The sequence below is a fragment of the Hippocampus zosterae genome, chromosome 14 (assembly GCF_025434085.1).
Source record: "Hippocampus zosterae strain Florida chromosome 14, ASM2543408v3, whole genome shotgun sequence".
In the NCBI taxonomy this organism is placed as follows: Eukaryota; Metazoa; Chordata; class Actinopteri; order Syngnathiformes; family Syngnathidae; genus Hippocampus; species Hippocampus zosterae.
This window is the reverse complement of record NC_067464.1, coordinates 8,539,283-8,561,031: the sequence shown is the minus strand read 5'-3', so window position 1 is coordinate 8,561,031 and position 21,749 is coordinate 8,539,283. Positions and strand designations below refer to the sequence as shown.

The window sequence follows — 21,749 nt, the reverse complement described above, 5'->3', positions numbered from 1 at the left end:
ATGAAAAAGGAAGGAAGGAAACAAGATGCTGTCGGCCAAAACTCATTCCCAGTCACTTAGAACACTGACTCGCAAGAGTCAATGTTGAACGTTCAATGTTCACTCAGATTGTCCAAATTCCAACCTCAAAGCGTTTCAGACGAATGTAAATAACAAATACTGTATGTCTGATTCCGACTAATTGTTTGTTGTTCTGGATCATGACAACACATTTTGGCCTCCAGCAAACCTTCTTCATAATTTCTTTAATTGATTAAAAGAAATATCTTAAAAGAAGTGAATTCATTTCACCAAATAATGCGGGGAGATAACGCAATTTCTTCATGCAGTCAGTACAAATTACGTTGTGTATCGTGATGTTATTCCGATTCACTAAATTAATGTAATGGAAAATGAATAAAACTAAATTTATATTTCTATTCGTGTAAATTATGTATTTGCTCTTCACGGTCGGTTTCTCCGCGGCGTCGCCACTGTTGAGTGACGTCACGTATGAATATGTTGGTGACTTCTGGGTCCATTTTTTCCAACTTCGCAACTCGGACCGCCTAGTTCAAAGGGGCATTCAGGTGCACATTACCTAGTCGGAAGTCGAAAAACTACGACTTCCTATCATCGACTGCAACAACAGCTCCCAACCGGAAGTGACACAAAGTTCCCCCACTGGGTTGATTTGGAAACTTATTTTGCAAGCAGCCCGCGTGACCGAACATCTAAAACAACGCTCTCTTTATCAACTGCACATCGAGCACATCTGTAGCTATGGATTTCTGCGTCGTAGCTATGCTGTACTACTTAATATTACTTTATATATTCATTCACTTGCTGGCATTCTTTTTCACCGATGCAGATTTCACGTTGCTGTGGGCAAGTCTGCTCGGACGCAAGTCAGGTGAGGACACCAGGCAAACAGTTGCATTGTTTGACGGGTGTTACTGTTAGCATGCGTGCATATTAAAATGTCGAGACTGCGTAACTTGGCACTAAATTGCTTTGATGAATCATTACACAACCCCCGTGATCCCATGTGGCCATTGTTTACTTTAGGCTCTCCTGCGACTGAGCTGTAAAACTATGCATGGTAGTGCAATTTATATAAATGTTGCTGGGGGAGGGGCTCCAGTGGTTAGCACGCTCTCCTTACGTTTCTTCGGTTTGAGAATGAACACACAGGAAAGGCCAGAGCAAAGACTCGAACCACAAACCTTTGCATTCTTGAGTCAGACGTACTAACCAATTGTACCGTGTAGTCCTTGACGTTTTGTATTTGTTTTGACAAATCAGAGGTGAAGTTGAAGGGTCAGGTGGTGTGGGTCACCGGAGCATCCAGTGGCATTGGAGAGGAGCTGGCCTACCAGCTGGCTCGGTGTGGCTCACGCCTCATTTTGTCTGCACGCCGTGAGGATGAGCTGAGGAGGGTGAAACGCCAATGCTTAGGTGAGATGACACTTACTTCGATATGATTCGGCAGGTAACCTCTGCTCACATGTGCAGCCAAACGTAGAGGAGATGAACAAACAGATTTTTAATAGCTTTACTTTCTGTTGTACTTGCTTGAGGTTTGTTAGACAAGTGTAAACACATCTTTGTAAATCCAAATTCAAATACCATATTAGTTGCATATCTTTGGTATATCTCAGAGCAAAACACCCTGCTCAAGTTATTGCCACGGGGCCTTTTAAATATTCTATTTGATGATTTTAGATTTATTCCAAGATTTGATTCAATATGTGACACAGGCTTCATAGAAAGTAGTTACATTAGATAAATGTGATTAATGTCAATTATCCATCCATCCATCAAAATTGTGCAATTAGTTAAAAAATAGTAATCGGTTGACAACATTCATATACTGTGTGTGTGTGTGTAAAAAATTTAAATTTTCCGTAGGCTATTTGAATCCCAAAATATTTCAATAACTGCAGCAGCCCTAATGGTTTGTTTGACTTTAGTGGAAATTTTATATATTCTTTGTCCTTGTCATTGGATTCCCTTTTTGTGTACACTTCCAGAATCCTCGAGTCTGAAGGATGAGGATATTCTTGTTCTTCCGCTGGATTTGTTGGAGAGGACAACTCATGAGGCCAAAACCCAAGCTGCAATTGAGTACTTTGGACATGTAAGACCACCATTTTTGTTTTATCATAATGAAACGTGCATTAGTATGCTTCATTGTAATCTCACAAGTCTATGACAGTCCTTTTTTTCCAAGAGGAAAGAATTGCTAAAATGATCTCTTCCGGAGTCAAATGGTCACCCTCTTATAACAGCCTCATGAAGTACACTGCCAATTTTCTAACTATTTACCAGTAGCTTAAATGTAATTTAATTCCCTAACATGTAAAGATGCCTTGTCCCAGTTGTCTATACAGTACACTCATCTTCCAGATTGACATCCTGGTAAACAACGGAGGCCGAAGCCAGCGATCTTTGTTCTTGGACACAAGCGTTGATGTGTACCAAGCTTTGATGGAGCTCAACTTCCTGGGCACTGTGTCACTCACCAAGCAGGTGCTGCCTCACATGACGCAGCGCGGCACCGGCGGCATCGTGACCGTCAGCAGCGTGCTGGGCCTTGCCGGGGCGCCCCTGGCGACAGGATACGCTGCCAGCAAACATGCTCTTCAGGTGATGTTTACACATGTGCAGAAATGAAATGTAAATTCTGGTTCTAATGGTATAGCTGTGAACCAATTTGTCGGCATGTTATGTCATCGACCTGAATAAATATTCTTCAGAGGCAAAATACACATCAACCCTGTTTCGCAGGTATGCCGTGCAGTGAGTTCCAAGTTGAACAGAGATATCACAGTACGGGTCACATTTTAACTGAAACAATGCTTGTAAATACATACTTACCTGTTTCGTGCCATGGAGAAGTAAATGTTGTCTGAGGGGTCACCAAAGCGCTCATGCTAATGCACATAGTGGAGGCAAAAGTGTTCATGCGCTGTACTCGGATACAAATAATAATAGTACAAGGTATAAAAAAAATCTGATAAAAGTAGAAGTGCTGTTTCAATTTCTTTGCTGATAATGGAACTGGTTTCCTTGTATTTCTTGATGTGACGATTGACAAAAGCAGCACAACGAGCTCTTAGTGTTTCAGGCATGTGGCGTTTCAAGCGTTTATTTGCTCATATACAACCAAATGCTTTGTATTTTTTTCCACTAATGGGTTAAAAAAATGTTTTTGTTTGGTCTTAAGGGGATGTTAATATTAGTCAACTGCGGGCTTGTGAAGCTCCTTTGAGACTCTTTTGTGATTAAGGGCTATCGAAAGAAATTTGCTCTCAAATAAACTCCTTGCACTATTTGCAGGCCGCTGAATGAGGAAGTACAGTAAATGTCAGAGTAGAATAGCTCATTCAACTGCTTTGAACAACGTAGATACCTGCCGGTTGATTAAATGTTATCTAACTTTCTTTCCCCAGGGCTTTTTTAATTCCCTTCGGACCGAGCTCTATGACTATCCAAATATACTCATCAGCACGGTGTGTCCAGGGCCTGTGCAGTCATTCATAACACAAAATGCCTTCACTGAAGATCTGCACAAGGTTAAAAAAAAAAAAAGTATCAGAAATCCAACATTTTTTGGCAATGTTTTGATTTTACTAACTGGTATTCATTCTTCAGCCTATGACTTCAGCTGGTTACCAGGAACACAAGATGCCCACTAGCCGCTGTGCATCTTTAATACTGGCGGGGATTGCCAACAACGTCAAGGAAATGTGGATTGCACAGCAACCCTTCTTGGCTTTCTACTACGCCTGGCAGTACACCCCCACATTCGCTTGGTTCGTCACAAACCTCCTAGGCAAGAAAAGGGTGCAGAATTTCAAATCTGGTGTGGTAAGTATCTTTAAATAACATGTGGAACATATGTCCCTTTTTCAATCTAGCTGGTTTAGTTGTAGGGCAAGTCCTTGATCCAACCCAGCAGCCACTTTAGCAACTTGCATAAGCTCCGGCATAAATACAATTGCAAGGAAAGTAAGTATGTGAACCCTTTGGAATTTCCTGGATTTTGCGTAAATTGGTAGTAAAATGAGGCGGCCCAGTAGCCCAGTGGTTAGCACGTCAGCTTCACAGTGCAGAGGTATCGGGTTCGATTCCAGCTCCGGCCTCCCTGTGTGGAGTTTGCATGTTCTCCCTGGGCCTGCGTGGGTTTTCTCCGGGTGCTCCGGTTTCCTCCCACATTCCAAAAATATGCATGGCAGGCTGATTGGACGCTCTAAATTGTCCCTAGGTGTGAGTGTGAGTGCGAATGGTTGTTCGTTTCTGTGTGCCCTGCGATTGGCTGGCAACCGATTCAGGGTGTCCTCCGCCTACTGCCCGAAGACAGCTGGGATAGGCTCCAGCACCCCCCGCGACCCTAGTGAGGATCAAGCGGCTTGGAAGATGAATGAATGAATGGTAGTAAAATGTGCTCTGATCATCATCTAAGTCTCAACAACAGACAACCACAGTCTGCTTGACCTCATATCAAACAAACAATATGTTCCGAGTGTGTTTTTATTGAACACACCATGTAAACATTCACCGCGCGTGGTGGAAAAAGTGATCCCTTGGATTTAATAACTGGCTGACACACCTTTGACAGCAATAACCTCAACCCAAATGTTTCCTGTAGTTGCAGATCAGACCTGCACAATGGTCAGGAAGAATTTTGGACCATTCCTCTTGACAAAATTGTTTGAGTTCAGCTACTGTATGTTCTTGTGATGACTGGTGTGAATCACTCCCTTGAGGTCATGCCACAGCATGTCTAGAGGGTTGAGGTCAGGATTCTGACTGGGACACTCCAGAAGGCGTATTTTCTTCTGTTGACGCCATGCTATTGCAGATTTACTTCTGTGCTTTGGGTTATTGTCCTGTTGCCCATCACCCATCTTCTGTTGAGCTTCAAATGGTGGACAGATGGCCTTAAGTTCTCCTGTAAAATGTCTTCCTAAACTTGGGAATTAATTTTTCCGTCGATAATAGCAATATGTCCAGGCCTTGAGGTAGCCAAGCAGCCCCAAACCATGATGGCCCCTCCACCAAAGTTCACAGTTTGGATGAAGGTTTGCAGTTTTTTTTCTCGACACATAAATTTGTGTGTTTCTTCCAAACAACTCATCTTTCACCTCTCCTCAGAATATTTTGCTAGTAGTGCTGAGGAACATGCAGTTTTTTGCAAACTTGTTTCTTTTGGACAGCAGTGGCTACCTCCATGGTGACCTCCCACGAATTCCATTCTTGTTCAGTGTTTTGAACAGTGCCATTCCGTTGCGTATTGTAGATTCGTCCACGGAGATGTTGGCATGTGCCAGAGATTTTTGTCAGTCTTTAGCTGAGACTTTCGGATTCTTCTTTACCTCAATGAGAATTCTGCTGATCTCTTGCAGTCATCTTTACAGGACGCCCACTCCTAGTTGGAGTAGCAACAGTGCTGAACATTTTCCATTTAGAGAGCTCTTTTGTGCGAGGCAAGGTTCACATCAGACAATGCGTCTTGTGAATAGCAAACTCCAAATTGGTGTGTTTTATATGCAGCAGGGCAGCTTCACCCAATATTTTCAATCTCATCTCATTGATTGGACTCCTCGTTGCTGACTTCTGTTTCCAAACTACCCTAAGTGATCACATATATTTTCCACCCTGCACTGTGACTGTTTACATTGTGTTTGATTAAAAAAACAACAACAACATGAGAACATCTACTTGTTTGTGCGGTATTAGTTCAAGCAGACTGCGTTTGTCCATTGGTGTGACTTACATGAAAATCAGAACACATTTTATGACCTATCTATGCAGAAATCCAGGTTATTCCAAAGGGTTCATATATTTTTTTCTGTATTTTGCAAATCTCTGAACTTCAATTCTGTTAAACATCTCCCTTCAAAAAGAGGCACCCATTCTGCTCTTCCCTCGCGTTCGCCTCAAACTCCAATGTTGAGTCTGTTTACTTGTGTGAAAAGACCTTGACGTGAAAGGATCAGCATGCTGCTACTGTGCACTGCTCCACAGTCTGTACGGCTGACCTTGCATTAGCACAACCATGAATGGAGAATTTTTCATGCCGTGAACAAATTCTGAGCTGTCAGATGGGGGACCTGAGCTGTTTGTGACCTTGCTAATTCTATAAAAAAAAAAAAGTGGATGAAATCTCGCCAACTACGCACACACAACCCACCAGTGCTGAGTGATTGACAAGAGTGTTTAGTGGCCTCTGCTGGGCAGGAACAGCAGAGGGCCATGCCCAAACATCGCATTCCTCAAAGTTTGACCTATTCAGGCTTATGGCACAATGTACTATTTATTTATTTTGTTTAATATAGAATACTTTTCTGGCTGTTTAAAATAATTCATTAAAGATAATTTATTTATTTTACCCAGAATTATACCAAACAAAATATACATGCCATGGTCAGTTTTAAATGCTGCCGTGAAAACATTTTTGGGGGACATCATGTATGTTGACAAATCTGCTCATTGGATTTTTTTTTTCTCTAGGATGCAGATGCCTACTTTACCAAGCCCAAGACCTTATAAAAATGGTTTCTGAACCAATGACTTCAGATTCTTTTTTTACTTTACAAAGCTTGTTTGGTGCAAAGTGAAATCTCAGCTTCTTACAAGTCATTTTATTATATACAGATATACATATAAAATGAGCAATATGTACAATACTATGATCATTGTTGAACAATTATTTTAAAAGTTGTAAACAAGTTAACTGTAAACAAATTCCACTGAAAGCATACAGCATGACACACCCAAGGCACATTCTTGATATATTGACAATAATTGTATCGTTTCCCTTTTTAACAGAAAGGTTGGGTCATTAAATATTGTAACAAATAAAAAAGCTTTAAAATCAACTCCCAAACCACTGTGAGTTTAAATTTAACCTCCAATCATGATTTTCATGTACTGTATTGTGATTCATGTATCTAAACTGGCTTGCGTCAGTACAAAAGTGCATTTCTCAGCTTTATGTGTATTTCTCTGTGGTAATGCACTAAAGCACCATGATATATGCATAAAAAAGTTGTCAACATTCCATCATTCTAGGGAAAAGATCCCTGTTGTCTATTTTTCATCCTCATTGTTAAAACTTGAAACCTTGTGGTGGAGTAAGAAAAAAAAAAAAAAAAAAGCGCTCCTCACCTCAGTGGTCAGAGGCAGGGGAAGTGAAGGGGTGCTGATGAGTAAATGGGATACCCCAGAGGGGGGTCTGCCGCCTGGACAGTCAGGTTCCTTAACATGAAGGGGTGAGCCTGGATGCTGTAACGCTCCTCATCGTCGTTAGTGGCATACAGGAGCTCCCAAGAGAGGTTGGCCCACTGGCCTCGCACCCCTTCGCCATTCAGTCGGCCCACCTGCACCAACTGCTCCTGCAAGGACAGCACTCGGCCAGTGTACGTACCCTGCGGATGACAACTATCTCAACTACTGATCTGTATGGCGTCATGCTGGAAACATTAAGAGTGCTTACCATGGAGAGGTCATGACCTAAAGAGAAGAGGAATGGCTTCTCCTGAAGGACGCTGTCATGCCAGCCTTTCTCGGACACCAATCCAATGTACCAGTCCCTTTCATATTCCTCCAAAGTACTGAACATCTCCTCGGGGGACTCCATCGGCCCAAGGCTGGCTTGATCGAACAGGAGCTTAAAACTAAACCTGATGCAAACCATACAACAGAAGGATGGCAGCGGGTTCGTCACATTAGAGAATAAATAGCAAAAGAAATACTATACATACAGAGTAACCAGGCGATACAGTCCAAACGCACCCTGAAAATCCCCCAAAATACCACTCACATGCTTCAAACCATTGGACTTCGCAGAAACACTGAACATTCACAAAAATAGCAAACATTAAATAGAAAATACTGTGCAGTTTACGGTCTGTACAGTATGTTGGTGTGCCTCTTTCAGTCCTCATTTCTAATTCTCATTTTGTGTGTTAGTTTTACAGTAAACTACAAGTGACAAATCGCTTGAGGCAATCACACTTGGTGCAAAGAAATACTTTTTAAAAAGTGTTCAAAAATATAAGTGTAATTTAATGACTTTAAATGTGTTTCAAGTGTGCATGTAAAGACTAGAACAAAAAGTTTATGGTCTCACTCTCTACACAAGGTTCACGAATGTGGACCCTGTGGGTACTATGTTGCCCCCCCCCCCCCCAGTCCCAAACACCACATGACTAGTTTACTGGTATTTCGAAAAATGGAACATCGGTTTCCTAATTATTGTGAGAAATCATGAACATGATCAGTGTATTTGCATAAATGAATATTATGAATTATTAATAGTAACATATAAAGGTCATTTCAGCAAATACATTATTTTAATAGTCTGGGTCACACTTGCCCTTAACAATATCCATCCATTTTTAAGCACCAAATAAGTACCTTTCAGTTTCTAAAAGGTTGGTGACCCCTGCTCTACAGTGTCGTAGACTTTCTGTTCAGCTATTGTAGGTGGGTCTGGAACCTTTCCCACTAAACAAGGGTTCATTTTGGGAAAACTCCATAAAACGTATAGCTTAAAAAAAAGCAATATAGGAGGCTTTTACCTGAAAGCCCTAAGAGCAAGCTGATAAAGTTCTTTGCTGGAGGAGAGCCATTCGAGGCCCTCTGACCATGGCACGTCTCCACAGTAAAGCCTGTAGATATAACTGGGACTGCTGAAGGCCGACTCGGCGCCGAGCGACACCAGACATGAGAGCGCCACCTGGGCGTGGAGGTCCTTCAAGGTTTCGTCTTCCTTTAGAGCTTTGGTCATGTCCTCGGAAGTGTCGCTCTGCAAGACCGGTCCAAACCTGCTCAGGGCAAACCTGAACCAGTCCTCGGGGAATAACGGCCTGAGTTGCAGCAGCCTGCTCGCCAACATCGGCGCCGTCCTCCATCCCGTCGGTAGGTTGAACACCTCGGACTGAGGGCAGCTGAACGTCAGCTGGTGGAGCGAGCCGGGACTCTCTTTGAAGATCTCCGTGTTGTGACCTTTGTCGACCGCTGGCATCCCGATGCCCAGACCCAAAGGCTGTAATGGCTGCAGGGCCGAGAGGGCCATGTTTTCAAACAGACTGTCCATCTCGACAGACCCTGGAAGAGAGGCTCCCGTCTGCAGCACCGTGTGTCCGGACTGGGCCTCTGCCGTCACCAGGGCAACCGTCCGCCTGGCCGGTTGAGGTCCAAAAAGATCATCTTCGTCTGACCAGTCTCCAAAAGATGTCATGCTAGAGCTGTCCTGTCTGAATCTAAGGGAAGATACTTTGGATTCCACCACGATAGCCTCAGGCGGTTGGTTGCATGCAGTCTGCGCCTGCTGGGAAGATTGCGACTTTCGGCCCCCGATTCCCGCCCCGTCTTCACAGCTCCACATAGAGCCTTTATGCTTCTTGACACAATAACGCAGGAGCAACCACACCAAGGCTTTCAGAAAGTCATCCTGAAGCTTCCTCAGGTTGTCGTGAGAGTCAATGATGCCTGAGAGGACGTTGCGGGCGTCCGAGTAGACGCGCACCGCCAGCGCTGTGCAAGGTGTGAGAGCGTTGGCCCAATGCAGGTTCAAGCCTTGAGTCAAACCAAGACGCTCCGGCCGCTCGAAAGCAGCCTCGAAAACCTCATCCACCCTACGTGCTTCTACCGTGTGGCAAGATGTCTCCTGTAGCTCCAAACCCTGAAATAAAACAGTAAAACCAAGAACAAATCTAAGTCATGCCGAGTCGAATGCCAAAGAATACAAGTGAGTCTTGAGGAGGGCTTTGAAGATGGGCAGCGAGGAGGCTTGCCGAATGTTCAGCGGGAGGTCATTCCAGAGAGAGGGAACAGCAACAGAAAAGGCTCGATCCCCTCTGAGCCTCAGTTTAGTTCTTGGTACTTCTAATAATGTCTGGTCCACAGACCTGAGGCGCCGGGCTGGTGTGTAGGGGCGGATGAGCTCAGAGAGGTAAGGTGACGCGAGATTATTCAGAGATTCGAAAACAAAGAGGTGGATCTTGAAAATAACTCTAAAATGAATGGGGAGCCAGTGAAGGGATGCCAGAGTAGGAGTTATGTGCTCCCTCTTACGAGTACCAGTCAAGAGGCGAGCAGCGGCATTCTGGACCAGCTGAAGGCGCTTCATGGAGGACTGGCTGACTCCAATGTAAAGTGCATTGCAGTAATCGAGCCGGGATGTGACAAAGGCATGAATTACTGTCTCAAAGTGTTCATGGGAGAGGAGAGGTTTTATTTTGGCCGGCTGTCTAAGGTGAAAGAAGCTGGATTTAACAATGCCACCAATTTGCCGATCGAGTTTGAAATCACTGTCCAGTTTAAGGCCCAAGTTAGAGACTGTTGACTTAAGATAAGGATACAGGGCGCCCAAGTCTCCAGGACGGAATGTACAAGGGCCACTGGGACCAAACAATATCACTTCTGCCTTCTTTTCGTTTACTTCAAGGAAAGAGAGGCAAAGTCTTTGTTTCTAGAAGGAAATTTGGGAATTTAGTGAAATCCAAGGACTTCAAGTTCTCAATAACTATTGAAAACATTGTGGTATTAAAAATGATGGCTACATTTTCAATTATGTCACCTTGTCCAAATACTTTAGCACCCTTGAAAATGGTGGTAGAATATCATCATGGCAGCAATTCCTAGATGTTTTTTTTGTGTTTAGTTTTTTTTAGAAAGCTCTTAAAATTCAACTTGAAGGGCTACACTTTAATTTCAGCGATTCATTGTGTTGGCGTATTAAGACACAAATATAAATCATTCTAGACTTAATTATATGAACTGTATGACCGACACTCAAACAAGCAGAAAATGTACCTTAATATTGACGGTGCAGTAGCCGTATCCTCTCTCCAAAATCATGATCCAAACCATGCGGTCCTGAAAGCGGCCAAGAAAGTGAGAGCCTGGTGCCAAAGAACCTACAAGACAATGAGCACAACCATTGACAGAAGCGGGGAACCAAAACCAAACTAGAACAGAAACTTGCACGCCAAATCCAATATAGATTGTTAGAAATGGTTTTCGTCTCTTTGCTTGTCCTTGAATTTTCAATAGCAGATTGTATCATTCATTCATCTTCCGAGCCGCTTGATCCTCACTAGGGTCGCGGGGGGTGCTGGAGCCTATCCCAGTAGTCTCCGGGCAGTAGGCGGGGGACATTCCGAATCGGTCGCCAGCCAATCGCAGGGCACACAGAAACGAACAACCACTCGCACTCACACTCACACCTAGGGACAATTTAGAGCGTCCAATCAGCCTGCCACGCATGTTTTTGGAATGTGGGAGGAAACCGGAGCACCCGGAGAAAACCCACGCAGGCCTGGGGAGAACATGCAAACTCCACACAGGGAGGCCGGAGCTGGAATCGAACCCGGTACCTCTGCACTGTGAAGCCGACGTGCTAACCACTGGACTACCGGGCCGCCAGATTGTAGTGAGCACCAAATAACTGCCGGTGCTCATCTGAGACCAATGCCAAAACCTTTACATGCACCCTTGTCTATAAATGCATAGGTGCAAATATGAGTGTGAGGGGATGTTGGGTAGTTTGCTGTGGTGCAGAAATTCGACAGTCTGCTGTGCCCCACTTGTGGACCAAATAAGGTATCCAAAATATTTTTAAATACCTTCACATATGGCAAATCAGTGTTCAGATATTTCATTTGATTGTGCAAGTGTACCTTTTGTGACTGATGTCTTGTACGCTCCCAATATTCATTTTAAATGACTCAAGTCATCAGACTGCATGTCCAAACTCGTTTGCTAATGCCTAAAGCTTTTAAGCCTTGGACAGAAGTAGCATTTGTCCTGGGCACTTGATTTTGGATTGATAAACTGTATTCTAAATGACAATAACTAATAATTGGCAGTCAAATCAGTTTGAGCTAAAGTGTTGCCAATGAACATTTTGTAGCACTCACTGAGCAAATGCCGACGATGAATAATTCACTGGATGCGACCCTGGTGAGCATCAGCAGTTTGGATAATGGATGGATGTCCCCCCCCCCCCCCTTTAAATGTGGATAGGAGGCATGCATTACTAACCCAGCGACCCTCTTGCAAAGGCCGTCCTCAGGGCAGAGGCAAGACTTCCACTCATCTGCTGGTAGAAGATGGAGTCTGGGCACGGACAGGCAGTACCGACGGGCCCCGGCCAACTGCGCTGAGGCCTGGGGAAGCCCACCAGGAAGATGGGTAGCGTGAAGAGGGGCAGCAAGGGGGCAGAGAGCAGGGCAGACAGGGTCACCACAGCCAACAGCAGCGGGCAGAGGGAGGCGTTGAGCGCAAGGAGGGTTCCGGCCGACTGGCGCCGCTGCTTCTTCTCAGTCCAAGATGTCACCAACACGGTGAGGGTGAACTTTAACTTGGCCAGGAACTGGGTGAGTCGATCCATCAGAAGGCCAACCTGTAGAGGTCGCATGATCACCTGAGGTATGCACTGATTCCGAGTCGCCGACAGTATTTTTAGCGTAAACCCAATTTTGATGCCAGCTAATTAACATAAATAAGATGACTGTCTATAGTACTCATGCAGCTCGTAGCGTCCTATCTACATGCGTAAATAACAACTTGTCCTCACCAGTAAAAGCTGAACCCCCGTGCCGAGGCTGTCCCAGCCAGGCAGCCTATTGTTTCCAGCTGCAAGACGCACAATGACGACCACGACCATTTGCAGCAAAGCATCCTCTGAGCTCTGCCATGCCTGCAAGTGAGCATGCAACAAATACCATGTAGACTAGACATACTAAGGCAAAGAAGAATTGCTTTTGGTGAAAAAAAACAACCACACCAAACGGAATTCTTCTCAGTTTTGCTTTGAAAAACACATCTCTGCTCATTATGAATAAAAAGTCAACCTAAGTAAGAAATATTTCTCTTGTTTTTGTGTGCCTACCACTCTGAAAGCTCGTGCAAATCCCACACTGAGAGGAACCCCATGGAGCTGTTGCAGGGATTTGTCCATAGACAGGAAAGCAATCAATGCAAACGGAGACACTGGGAACGCACACATATAAACGGTTACACATAGAAAAGCGTCATTAATTCCCGAGCTTTGCTCTGGAGGACAATAGATGCAAGAGACGTGATCTCACCAAGATAAAGAAGGACTCTTCTGATGGCTGCTGCAATGAATAAGCCTTTGTTCTTCTGTTCGAAAGTCTGCACACTGGACATGTCTTTAGGGTACACCGGATTGAGAAATAAGCCGGCACACACATAGGCGCCCTGGATCTCTCTGAGAAGCCAGCAGAGGGAGAAGAGGACCAAGAGGAGGTAGCTGACAGGAGCCTGGGGTCCCCTGACCAAACTGTGGGACTGAGCTGAACTGTGGAAATGATGCAACAGGCCAGCTTCTGCCAGTGCCGCCAACAACAGGCACGCATACATCACCACCTCCCTGCAGCCCAGATTCCAGCCAAAGGTGTTGGAAAGAGGCGGCGGCGGTGACCTGCCTCTGCGCGGGCCGCAGTCCTTGCAGTGGGCCTTGGGAGCATTGCAGAGGGCGCCAACCTGGCTGAGGTCCAGGCTCAGCAGGAATCCCGTTGCGGTGGAGAAGAGGACGACTCCCAGTGTTGATGAGATAAAGTAATTGCACACAGCGACACCAGTAGAAACGCCAAACATCAAAAGCAACCTATGATGAGGGAGGGCACAAAAACACGTGCACAAAGTTAAGTGAAGGTACTGAAATTTATCTTGTGGTACCACCTACAGTAGGGGCGACCAACCAGTCGAGCGCGATCGAGCGGTAGCCAGGGCTGGTCCCAAGTCGATCGCGGATCCATATAGGGGCTAATGGGGGGTCTGTGTTATTGATATTTAATAGTTATTACTTGGAAGTGACACATTTAAAAAAACGTGTTCAGTGTCTTTCAATGGGATTAAATGTGTCGAAAGTGGGCAAAACTTGTTTTCTTTTAAAATACAATCTGCATATAATGGATTTGACCATTTTATGGGGTCTAAAATCTATCCCCGACGCTAAATTGGAGTTCACTCCACTGTGGTTCATTTTTTCAACACAAACCTGAAGTTACTGGACATGGGGGAGCCTCCTAATCCAAACACAAGCACCTGCTCCATGCCCCAGAGGAACAAGGCATCGAGGGGAGGTAGTATTCCCAGTGCCCACAGCAGAGGTAAGAAGAGGAAAAGCACATGAAGAACCTGGCTGGCAAGTTGGAGCTCCGGAACTGGGCCAGAGAACCTAAAAATGATCGAGTACAGCAAAATGTCACCAATGGATTTGAGCGACTCAACGCCATTAGCTCGTTCCGACTTACTTACCTATCAGTCAAGTCCACAACAATGAAAATGAAAATGTAGATGGGCCGAGTGAGTGGGGTAATCTCATAAGTGTCCTGCGCCTGGAAAGTAGCAGTCTCTGTGGCTGTATTCACAACCAGGGAATACTCCGCAATGCACACAGTCACCCAACTTAGGACAAAAACGACCAAGGAGACACTTATGCTACCGTACAGAGCGGTCAGTCTGCCAAGTAGCACATACCATGTCCCGAAAGCACAGAGAAGTCCAGCCAGTACCGTATGAATCACAACATTCAGCCCAAATATCTTCCCGGGAGCGATGAATCGGACCGTCTCTGGGCTGACGCAGTGAGTGAACTCCACTTCCTCTTCATCCACGAGGGTGTTGGGTGCTCCAAGCCGTTCCACGGCGCCGCTCCGTCGCCCGGCATACAACGCCACTGCCTGGACGGCGGCCGCTGCCGCAAACATCAGTGCGCCGGAAAGCATGGCGGCATGCAGCTCCTGGAGAAGCTGCAACTGGCAGAGGAGCGTGCTGACGCCCCCGAAAAGCCATGGCGTCAGGAAAAGCACGGCCTGATTGACATAGACGTACGGTGGAGCGCAGTAGCCCAATTTGAAGCGCGGACCACCCAACACCGTTTGGGGGAAGCGCTTCCAGAAGAACTCCTGCTTGTACTCATTGAGAAGGGGCACATCTGGCCCCATTCTGACCATTCCCAAAAGGGTGGCAGGTCATCTCCTGGCAGCTGAAGAAGCATTTCCAGTCATCATGTCCATGTTGGGAAGCGTTGATGAATCCCACCTTTAATGAAGCAAAGGACACAGAAATCCATAGGTCAGTGTCATGTGAATGTACAGTGAGCCCCTGTTTATCGCACCCACCTTCAATAGGTCAGAATCTGCACTAAAATCTAAATCTAAAAAATGTGCACAAAAAAAATCAATAGTGTGCACGAGAGCCTTTCATAAGGATGCGTGGAAAGGTTTGGGTGTACTTTGTGAGCGCATTCCAGTGTGGTGTGTGGAAACAATCTGACAGACATTTATATGCGCATTTCATTGTTTTATGTGTATACGGTTTATATATAACTTTGAGCAAGAACTTCTTACTTTCCCATTTCAAAATAAGGGGATGCTCAAAAGCCTTGAAGTAGTCTCATTCAAGCAGAACCGTAACTTGGTGACATACTGTATATTAAATATACACGTAATAATCAATTATCATACAATTCTTGATTATTGTCTTACAATAATGATTTTGCTCATTGAGTTAATATGGGTGATTTTAATTCGAAAGTCGCTTCCAGTTTGTATGATATGACGATTTGCAGAGTTAGGCATTTACACTTATTAATCAGTCCCAACAGAAGGTCCCGTCAGTTACTGACGTACAGCCATTTGACGTATGTAGCTGATTTTGCAGTCCTCCTCCAGTCAAAGTAATGAAGCGAGACGACTCCTAAAGTGGGATGAGATTCTCAAAAAAATTCTCATTCTGCGAATCAGTGTGCATAGATGGTCAAAAGAAGACAAAGTGATAGTATAAGTGTTCATTCTGCAAATCAGCGGTGAGGATTCAGACTTGTGACTCATTCGAGGAAAAACAACTTTTGCCTCAAATTTAGAGAAGTGCCCCATGTCAGTGAGTAATTTAACAGCAAGACTTAAGTCCACGTCCCAAGCCTGGAACTGATTTAGGTTTTGACAAGACTGACATTGTCAAAATAACATTGTGCCAATGTGCCTAAAAATGATCACTGACACTTCTGTTCCACCAACAACTCCATCATAACTACCACTGAAGAAAATACAAAGTAAAGCTGAGCAACACACTCATCGTGAGTCATGAAACCCTTGGCAAGTTGAGCAACCGCACTGTACCATTGAAAAAAGCAAGTAAATGTTGGTGAGACATCATTAACACCACCATGATCTACTTTACTTTAAGCGAGCAGTTAAAAGTTTGCCAGATGTTCAATATTCATCAATTCTTACATTCTCATACTCCGCATCATAGAGACATTAGTGATCATGTGTAGTATGTGTAGGAACATTATAGAGACTGTAAAAAGATTGTGGCTGCATTTTTTTACAACTTCAAATTTAGTACATGCAATAATGGTGCTAACAGCTGTATTTCTCTTACCGTCTGTTTTAAGGACTGTCCACACATTACATATTCCAGGGTGACATTGTGGCACAAATCCCGACATGTCAAAGTTTTTTTAATTCTCATTGCTGTCGTACTTGGCAACGGTAGACCAGTACAGTACTTACTGCAACTCAAAATTTATTATCTACAAAATGTGTCATTGTGTGTTAGTCCGTGTCATTTAAATGACATCAGTACCAAGTGATAATTATGGACATAATTCACTGATGGTGAATTATGTCCATAATGGCCCGTCATAAAAAAAGCGTCCTTGGGATAAAAGGCTTTTTATTTTCTGGTTAAAGAAACGTTTTAATTAAATGATTGAACTGTCAACGCGAGTAACGTATAGTGAACAGGAAAAACAACAAATGCTCTTCCACGAGTCAGATGGTATATGATAAAATTAACCTCTGTATTCATGCTTTTTTAAACACACGTTGCTTTTTGCTTAGTGGCGTGCTGTCAGACTTTCTTATGTATAATGTGCTTTGGCTCACTCTGGGTTGGAAAACTGCTGTAATCTGTATAGCAACAGCTACGGAATTGCTTAAAACACAACACACAGGCAGCACGGGACGCGCTAACTTGTCCAAGCAACGTTTGGAAACGAGCAATTACACAAAGTCGACTTTAAAATACAAAGCCACGTGATATCAATCCCCTTTGTGCTTTCCTAGTCTATCGTTAGCCAGTCTCCACGAAAGGCTGAGCAATAGCTTGATGTTCCTGACATACATTGCGACAATACGGCGAGTTACAATGTCGCTGATACGTTTTAAGCTTACCGTGAACCCAGTAATACTCCGCCGAGGCGAAACTTTGTTGTATTCAGCTGATTTGATGATAACGTCGACAAAATTGCGAAAATCGTGAGAATTAGCCGCTAGCCGAATGCTACAAAGCCAAGCAACAGCGACAATCATGCCCAACACAAGATATGGGCCAATGAGCGTGATGGAAAGGATAGTGCTAGCTTTCTGATTGGACATGAGCGCATATAACCACGCCTCTAATACGACCACCTTCCTTGAATCAGCAAAACATGGACTCCAAGAATTTATGACAAAGCTTTAAAGTGTTGACAGGATAGGAATGTTAACGATAGTTATTTGGCAGACACAGCTAAACACACAGATTTTCATTTAACATCATTTTCAGGGGGGAAAAACGTTTGGTGCAGCATAGTGACGTCTGGTGAGCACGTGTGATCTCGTTTCTCTTATCTTGTGTTTCAACTTTCTGCTTGGGTATGTTTTTATTGATTATATAATGTCCATTATATTCGAAAGAAATAAAGACTATAAATAACTGGAACATAGATTTGTGGAAAGTCTCCATCACTTCTACAAGATCAGGGATGGCAATTGGTAGGGATGAAAAAAGCGGAAAGGAGCGTGGCCTGGACGGGGCGACCAATCACAACAAGTAAGACTTCATACACGTCCAATCGCAGGGCTGTTTACAATCGGAAGATGGAAAGACTGATCGGGAGAGTTCGTGAAAACTCGACGATGAGGTACCTGACCCCCCACACCCCTAAAATTTTCTCAACGGATTTAGACGATTCACAAAAATGATCAATTTGAGAAATAAAACTGCGGATTTCCGCCTATCCGCGGAAAATTGCCATCCCTGCAAGATGCACCTGCTCATCTCAATAAAATAGAAGCAATAAACGCATGGCAGCACGGAGCACTAGTGGTCAGCATGTCTGTCTCACAGTTAAGAGGTTCCATGTTTGAATCTTGACTTTGGACTTCCTTTGTGTACTTTTATTCTCCACGTGCTTGCTTGGTTTTCACAGAATTTCAAAATCACAAAAAGAAATGGTCCAGCTCACCTGTAACCGCAATGAGGATAAGTGCCATAAAAAATGGCTGGATGGATAAATAAGTCATGCCAATTTTACTGTTAATACACAAAATTAACATCTGGTTATGAAGACAAAGGCATGCTCAGTTAAGCAGCATCAAATATGATTCATTTGGTTGTAACAATGAAAGGCGCACACCCTCTTGCATTTACAATTCCACATTCTTATCCTGAATAATTTATCAACATAGCATTCTTAATATGTAAGAGAGTACATCAAGATATTCAAGACTTGGCTGTAATGCGCTTATTTGACCTCAAAACTGACATGCCAAGAATATTAATGTTGTATTCTTAATCCTTGTTTTTGTGGGGTTTTTTGCAACAACAAAAAAAGACAATTCTATTTCCATAAAATGAAAGTGACTTTAACCTCAAAAGGGGATCATAAAGTGATCTACTAAATGGCCACGATATCAACACAAAGAAAGACAATCATCTGGCGTACAGGAGATTACATTTTTGTTGTTTTTCTCCATTTTGCTTAAAAGTATACGACTGTGCAAAGGAAACTGGATGTTTTTTTTGGCCATCTTTAGAAAAAAAACTATTTCTATTTTTGTGCGGGAAAATAATGCATAACAACTAAAGACGTTGTTAGGGTTAGCCGACAACATCTATTGTAGCCTATAATCCCTTCCAGTGCATCATTTGTTAGAAACGATTGTTGCTATTTATTTATTTATTTATTTGTTTGTTTGTTTATTTATTTAACAAAAGCTGCTTTGATTATGAGATATGAGAATCATTAGTAACAAAAAGATGGATCTGTTCGGAGATACTTTTTTTTTTATACACACCACCTGCTTTTGTGACAAATGCCGCACAAGTTGAAAAATGAAAAAAGAAACAAACCCAAATCATCCCTCATCGCAAATCTTAATTGTGTCCTTCCATCCATGACTTGAATCTATATTTTCCCCCCTTTATTCCTGGGAAACTCACAGGAAAAATAAAACGAAATGGGATGAAAATCAAACATGACAAGCACGATATGAACCTTCTGAAGAAAAATGATTCCTATTGTGCTGATGACCAGCATCTGCAAGAGTCCTTTCTATTTAAAGCTTGTTGTGAGCGTAATTGTGACTTCCAACCACACACTACATTTAAAGTTAATACAGGCTGATAAATATGTAATGTGTGTCGAGATTCAAGCCGCTCCAAGCAATGTGCTTGCTGTTATCTTCAGAATAAAACATCAATCAATGTCGTCATATCTGTAATGTCAACCCCCCACAACACTGCACCCTGAGTAGATAGCGGTGAAAACATGGTCCATTCAGCAATTATTCACAGAGTCTTGGACTAATGGTGCTGTGGATGCACACACACACAGCAAATGTAGGAAGTCGGTGGACCAGCAGTAATGGACCCCATACGAAGCATGTGTTCTTTCTTCTGTGTTTGTGTGTGTGTGTGTGTATTGGTGGGGGTTGGAAAGTGCATCTTCTACAACTGATTCACGATGAGCACAAACATGTCTAATTATGAATCCAGATCATATCCGCGCAGGCCTCTATCCCTCTCCACTCTCTTGCCTCAGCCCGGCTCCATATCAGGCGGATGAAAACATAACCTGTCACATTCCATCCCATTAAATCAACTATGAACCATGTGGTCAAACTGCACAGAGAAAGGCAGGAACAGTGCATCTGTGTTCACTCGGCACCCATGAATTATTCACCATCTTTGGGCTAATTTTATTTTAATGTTAAAACTCTGACAGATATACAAAAGGGAGATCAATTGTGGAGCGCAGGTGCCCGAGGACCGCGTCTGGCCTGTGAAAAGTAGTTGCTGCACCCACATCCCCCTTGGTCGTCTTGTACTGTCACATGTTGACAGCCATAGTTGCATATCCTCCATTTTGCTCAGGGTGACTATGCCTGCTGGGGAACATAGTGTGAATGTAGCCTTATCACTTTTAACAGAAAATTATGATGCGGGTAAAAAAAATAAAAATAAATATATATATATACCCGCACACAATTGCTTGATGGATTGGTATTAGCGTGTTTAACCCTTTCATGCACCCTGTAATCGGATAACATGGTAAACTGTCCACTGTAGTAACCGTTGTCCCTGAATGGGTTAAAAATGTGAGGTTGGCAATTGGCAAATAACCAAAGTAGTGAAGTATAAACACAACATCGAGCTTCAATTAAACAACCTATCCAGAGGCTCTTCAAGCCAAAGCATGAGCAAATGCCATGAAAAATGTTTTCATCACATTTGAACCGTGACTGTTGCACTGTTTGCGTCCTTCATTTCTTTAAAAACAAAAGTATGAACATTGCACTTTCATAAAAATGATTCTAGCTGTTGCTGTTTAATTTTACGTGTCATTAAATGTGTTCCTGTTTAAGCAAAAGATAAATATTTACAAACCGAGGTACACACTGAGCAACAAATGGCATTTATGTGGCTTCACCGTTAAAACCGCCTCCCGGAGGCCACACTGCACAAAACCACATTTAAACTTACACACATATCCATACTGCGCACGCGCTACACAAATATGACCTGTGTAATTATCCTTTGTAATACCTCATGCATTAGAGCGCCCGGGCTGAGCCCCCAAATCTGTGCCTATAAGTCCCATCAGCTGCCATTTTCACGTCAGGCGGGCAGAGCAAGGTAATGACATTTCACTCACTTGCAGTCATTAGCCGTGCTGAATGCCGGGAGTTAACGCAAATTAAGTGAAGTTAAGTACTGTACATGCATTAGAGGAGCTTGTTTCAGAGAGCTTTGCCCTTTTTGCCGCCTGCAACTGCAAGCTGCATGCTTGTCCCGCCTACACAGTCCATACTGTCCAACACAATCATTCTGTGATGCTGGTCAAAGTTGCTTTACTTAATTTTTTTTCGCAGAACTTAGAATGTATGCAAGTATTTGTTGGCGAACATGTCGTAACCTGCTCAATCGTGCAAGAGAAAACGGCTAGATAAATATATTGTCAAATGAATTAATTTCTTCAACTGTTCAATTTGACTTCATAAAAAGGAAAACTACTCCCGTTTTGAAGATGACTTATAGACATGTGGTGGACAGCGATACTGTCACCTTGCGGTAGTTATTGCTGGAATTAATAAGTGTTAACATATGGTAAAAATGTTGAATAAGGGTACCGGTATATGGTTGCTTCACGGGTATAGACTATTTCAGCAATTGTATAGCAGAGTGAATGTCTCCCAGTAAACTGTAGAATAGGTTTTAAGATTCTACTACTGGTCCAGTGAATGGTTTGGGTCCCGAATACAATCAGGAAATGTATTTTTGTAGTTTTAGTAAGCTACTTTTGTTCTCTTTGCTTGGCCTTTGAATGTCTTCATCTCTTCTGCTTGTCAATGTTCTTGGGTGCTTTTGGTTGTGTGAAGCACGTCGAGTTGGCTTGTGTATGAAACGTGCTATACAAAAATATTTTCCTTGCCTGAATTCAGATGGGCTAG

At 43.4% G+C, this 21,749-nt stretch overlaps 2 protein-coding genes across 3 annotated transcripts; one reads left to right on the top strand and one right to left on the bottom strand.

Annotated features, from left to right (window-relative positions):
- The first annotated feature begins 594 nt into the window (after positions 1 to 594).
- dhrs7 (dehydrogenase/reductase (SDR family) member 7) lies at positions 595 to 6,862 on the top strand. The gene is made up of 7 exons (XM_052085979.1): positions 595 to 892; positions 1,285 to 1,437; positions 2,013 to 2,119; positions 2,389 to 2,628; positions 3,435 to 3,557; positions 3,637 to 3,852; positions 6,499 to 6,862. The coding sequence occupies exons 1-7, from the start codon at positions 763 to 765 to the stop codon at positions 6,535 to 6,537; spliced, it is 1,008 nt and encodes a 335-aa protein (XP_051941939.1). The 5' UTR covers positions 595 to 762; the 3' UTR covers positions 6,538 to 6,862.
- pcnx4 (pecanex 4) lies at positions 6,610 to 17,376 on the bottom strand. 2 transcript variants are annotated; one of them, XM_052085951.1, is made up of 11 exons: positions 17,208 to 17,376; positions 14,284 to 15,069; positions 14,024 to 14,203; positions 13,089 to 13,630; positions 12,890 to 12,990; positions 12,575 to 12,697; positions 12,040 to 12,400; positions 10,810 to 10,913; positions 8,571 to 9,676; positions 7,484 to 7,670; positions 6,610 to 7,415 (listed from the first exon to the last, which is right to left on the bottom strand). In XM_052085951.1, the coding sequence occupies exons 2-11, from the start codon at positions 14,979 to 14,981 to the stop codon at positions 7,164 to 7,166; spliced, it is 3,654 nt and encodes a 1,217-aa protein (XP_051941911.1). In that variant the 5' UTR covers positions 14,982 to 15,069; positions 17,208 to 17,376; the 3' UTR covers positions 6,610 to 7,163. The 2 variants fall into 2 exon arrangements, with proteins under 2 accessions (XP_051941911.1, XP_051941912.1); XM_052085952.1 differs by having other exon boundaries at positions 6,610 to 7,382.
- Positions 17,377 to 21,749: the final 4,373 nt, after the last annotated feature.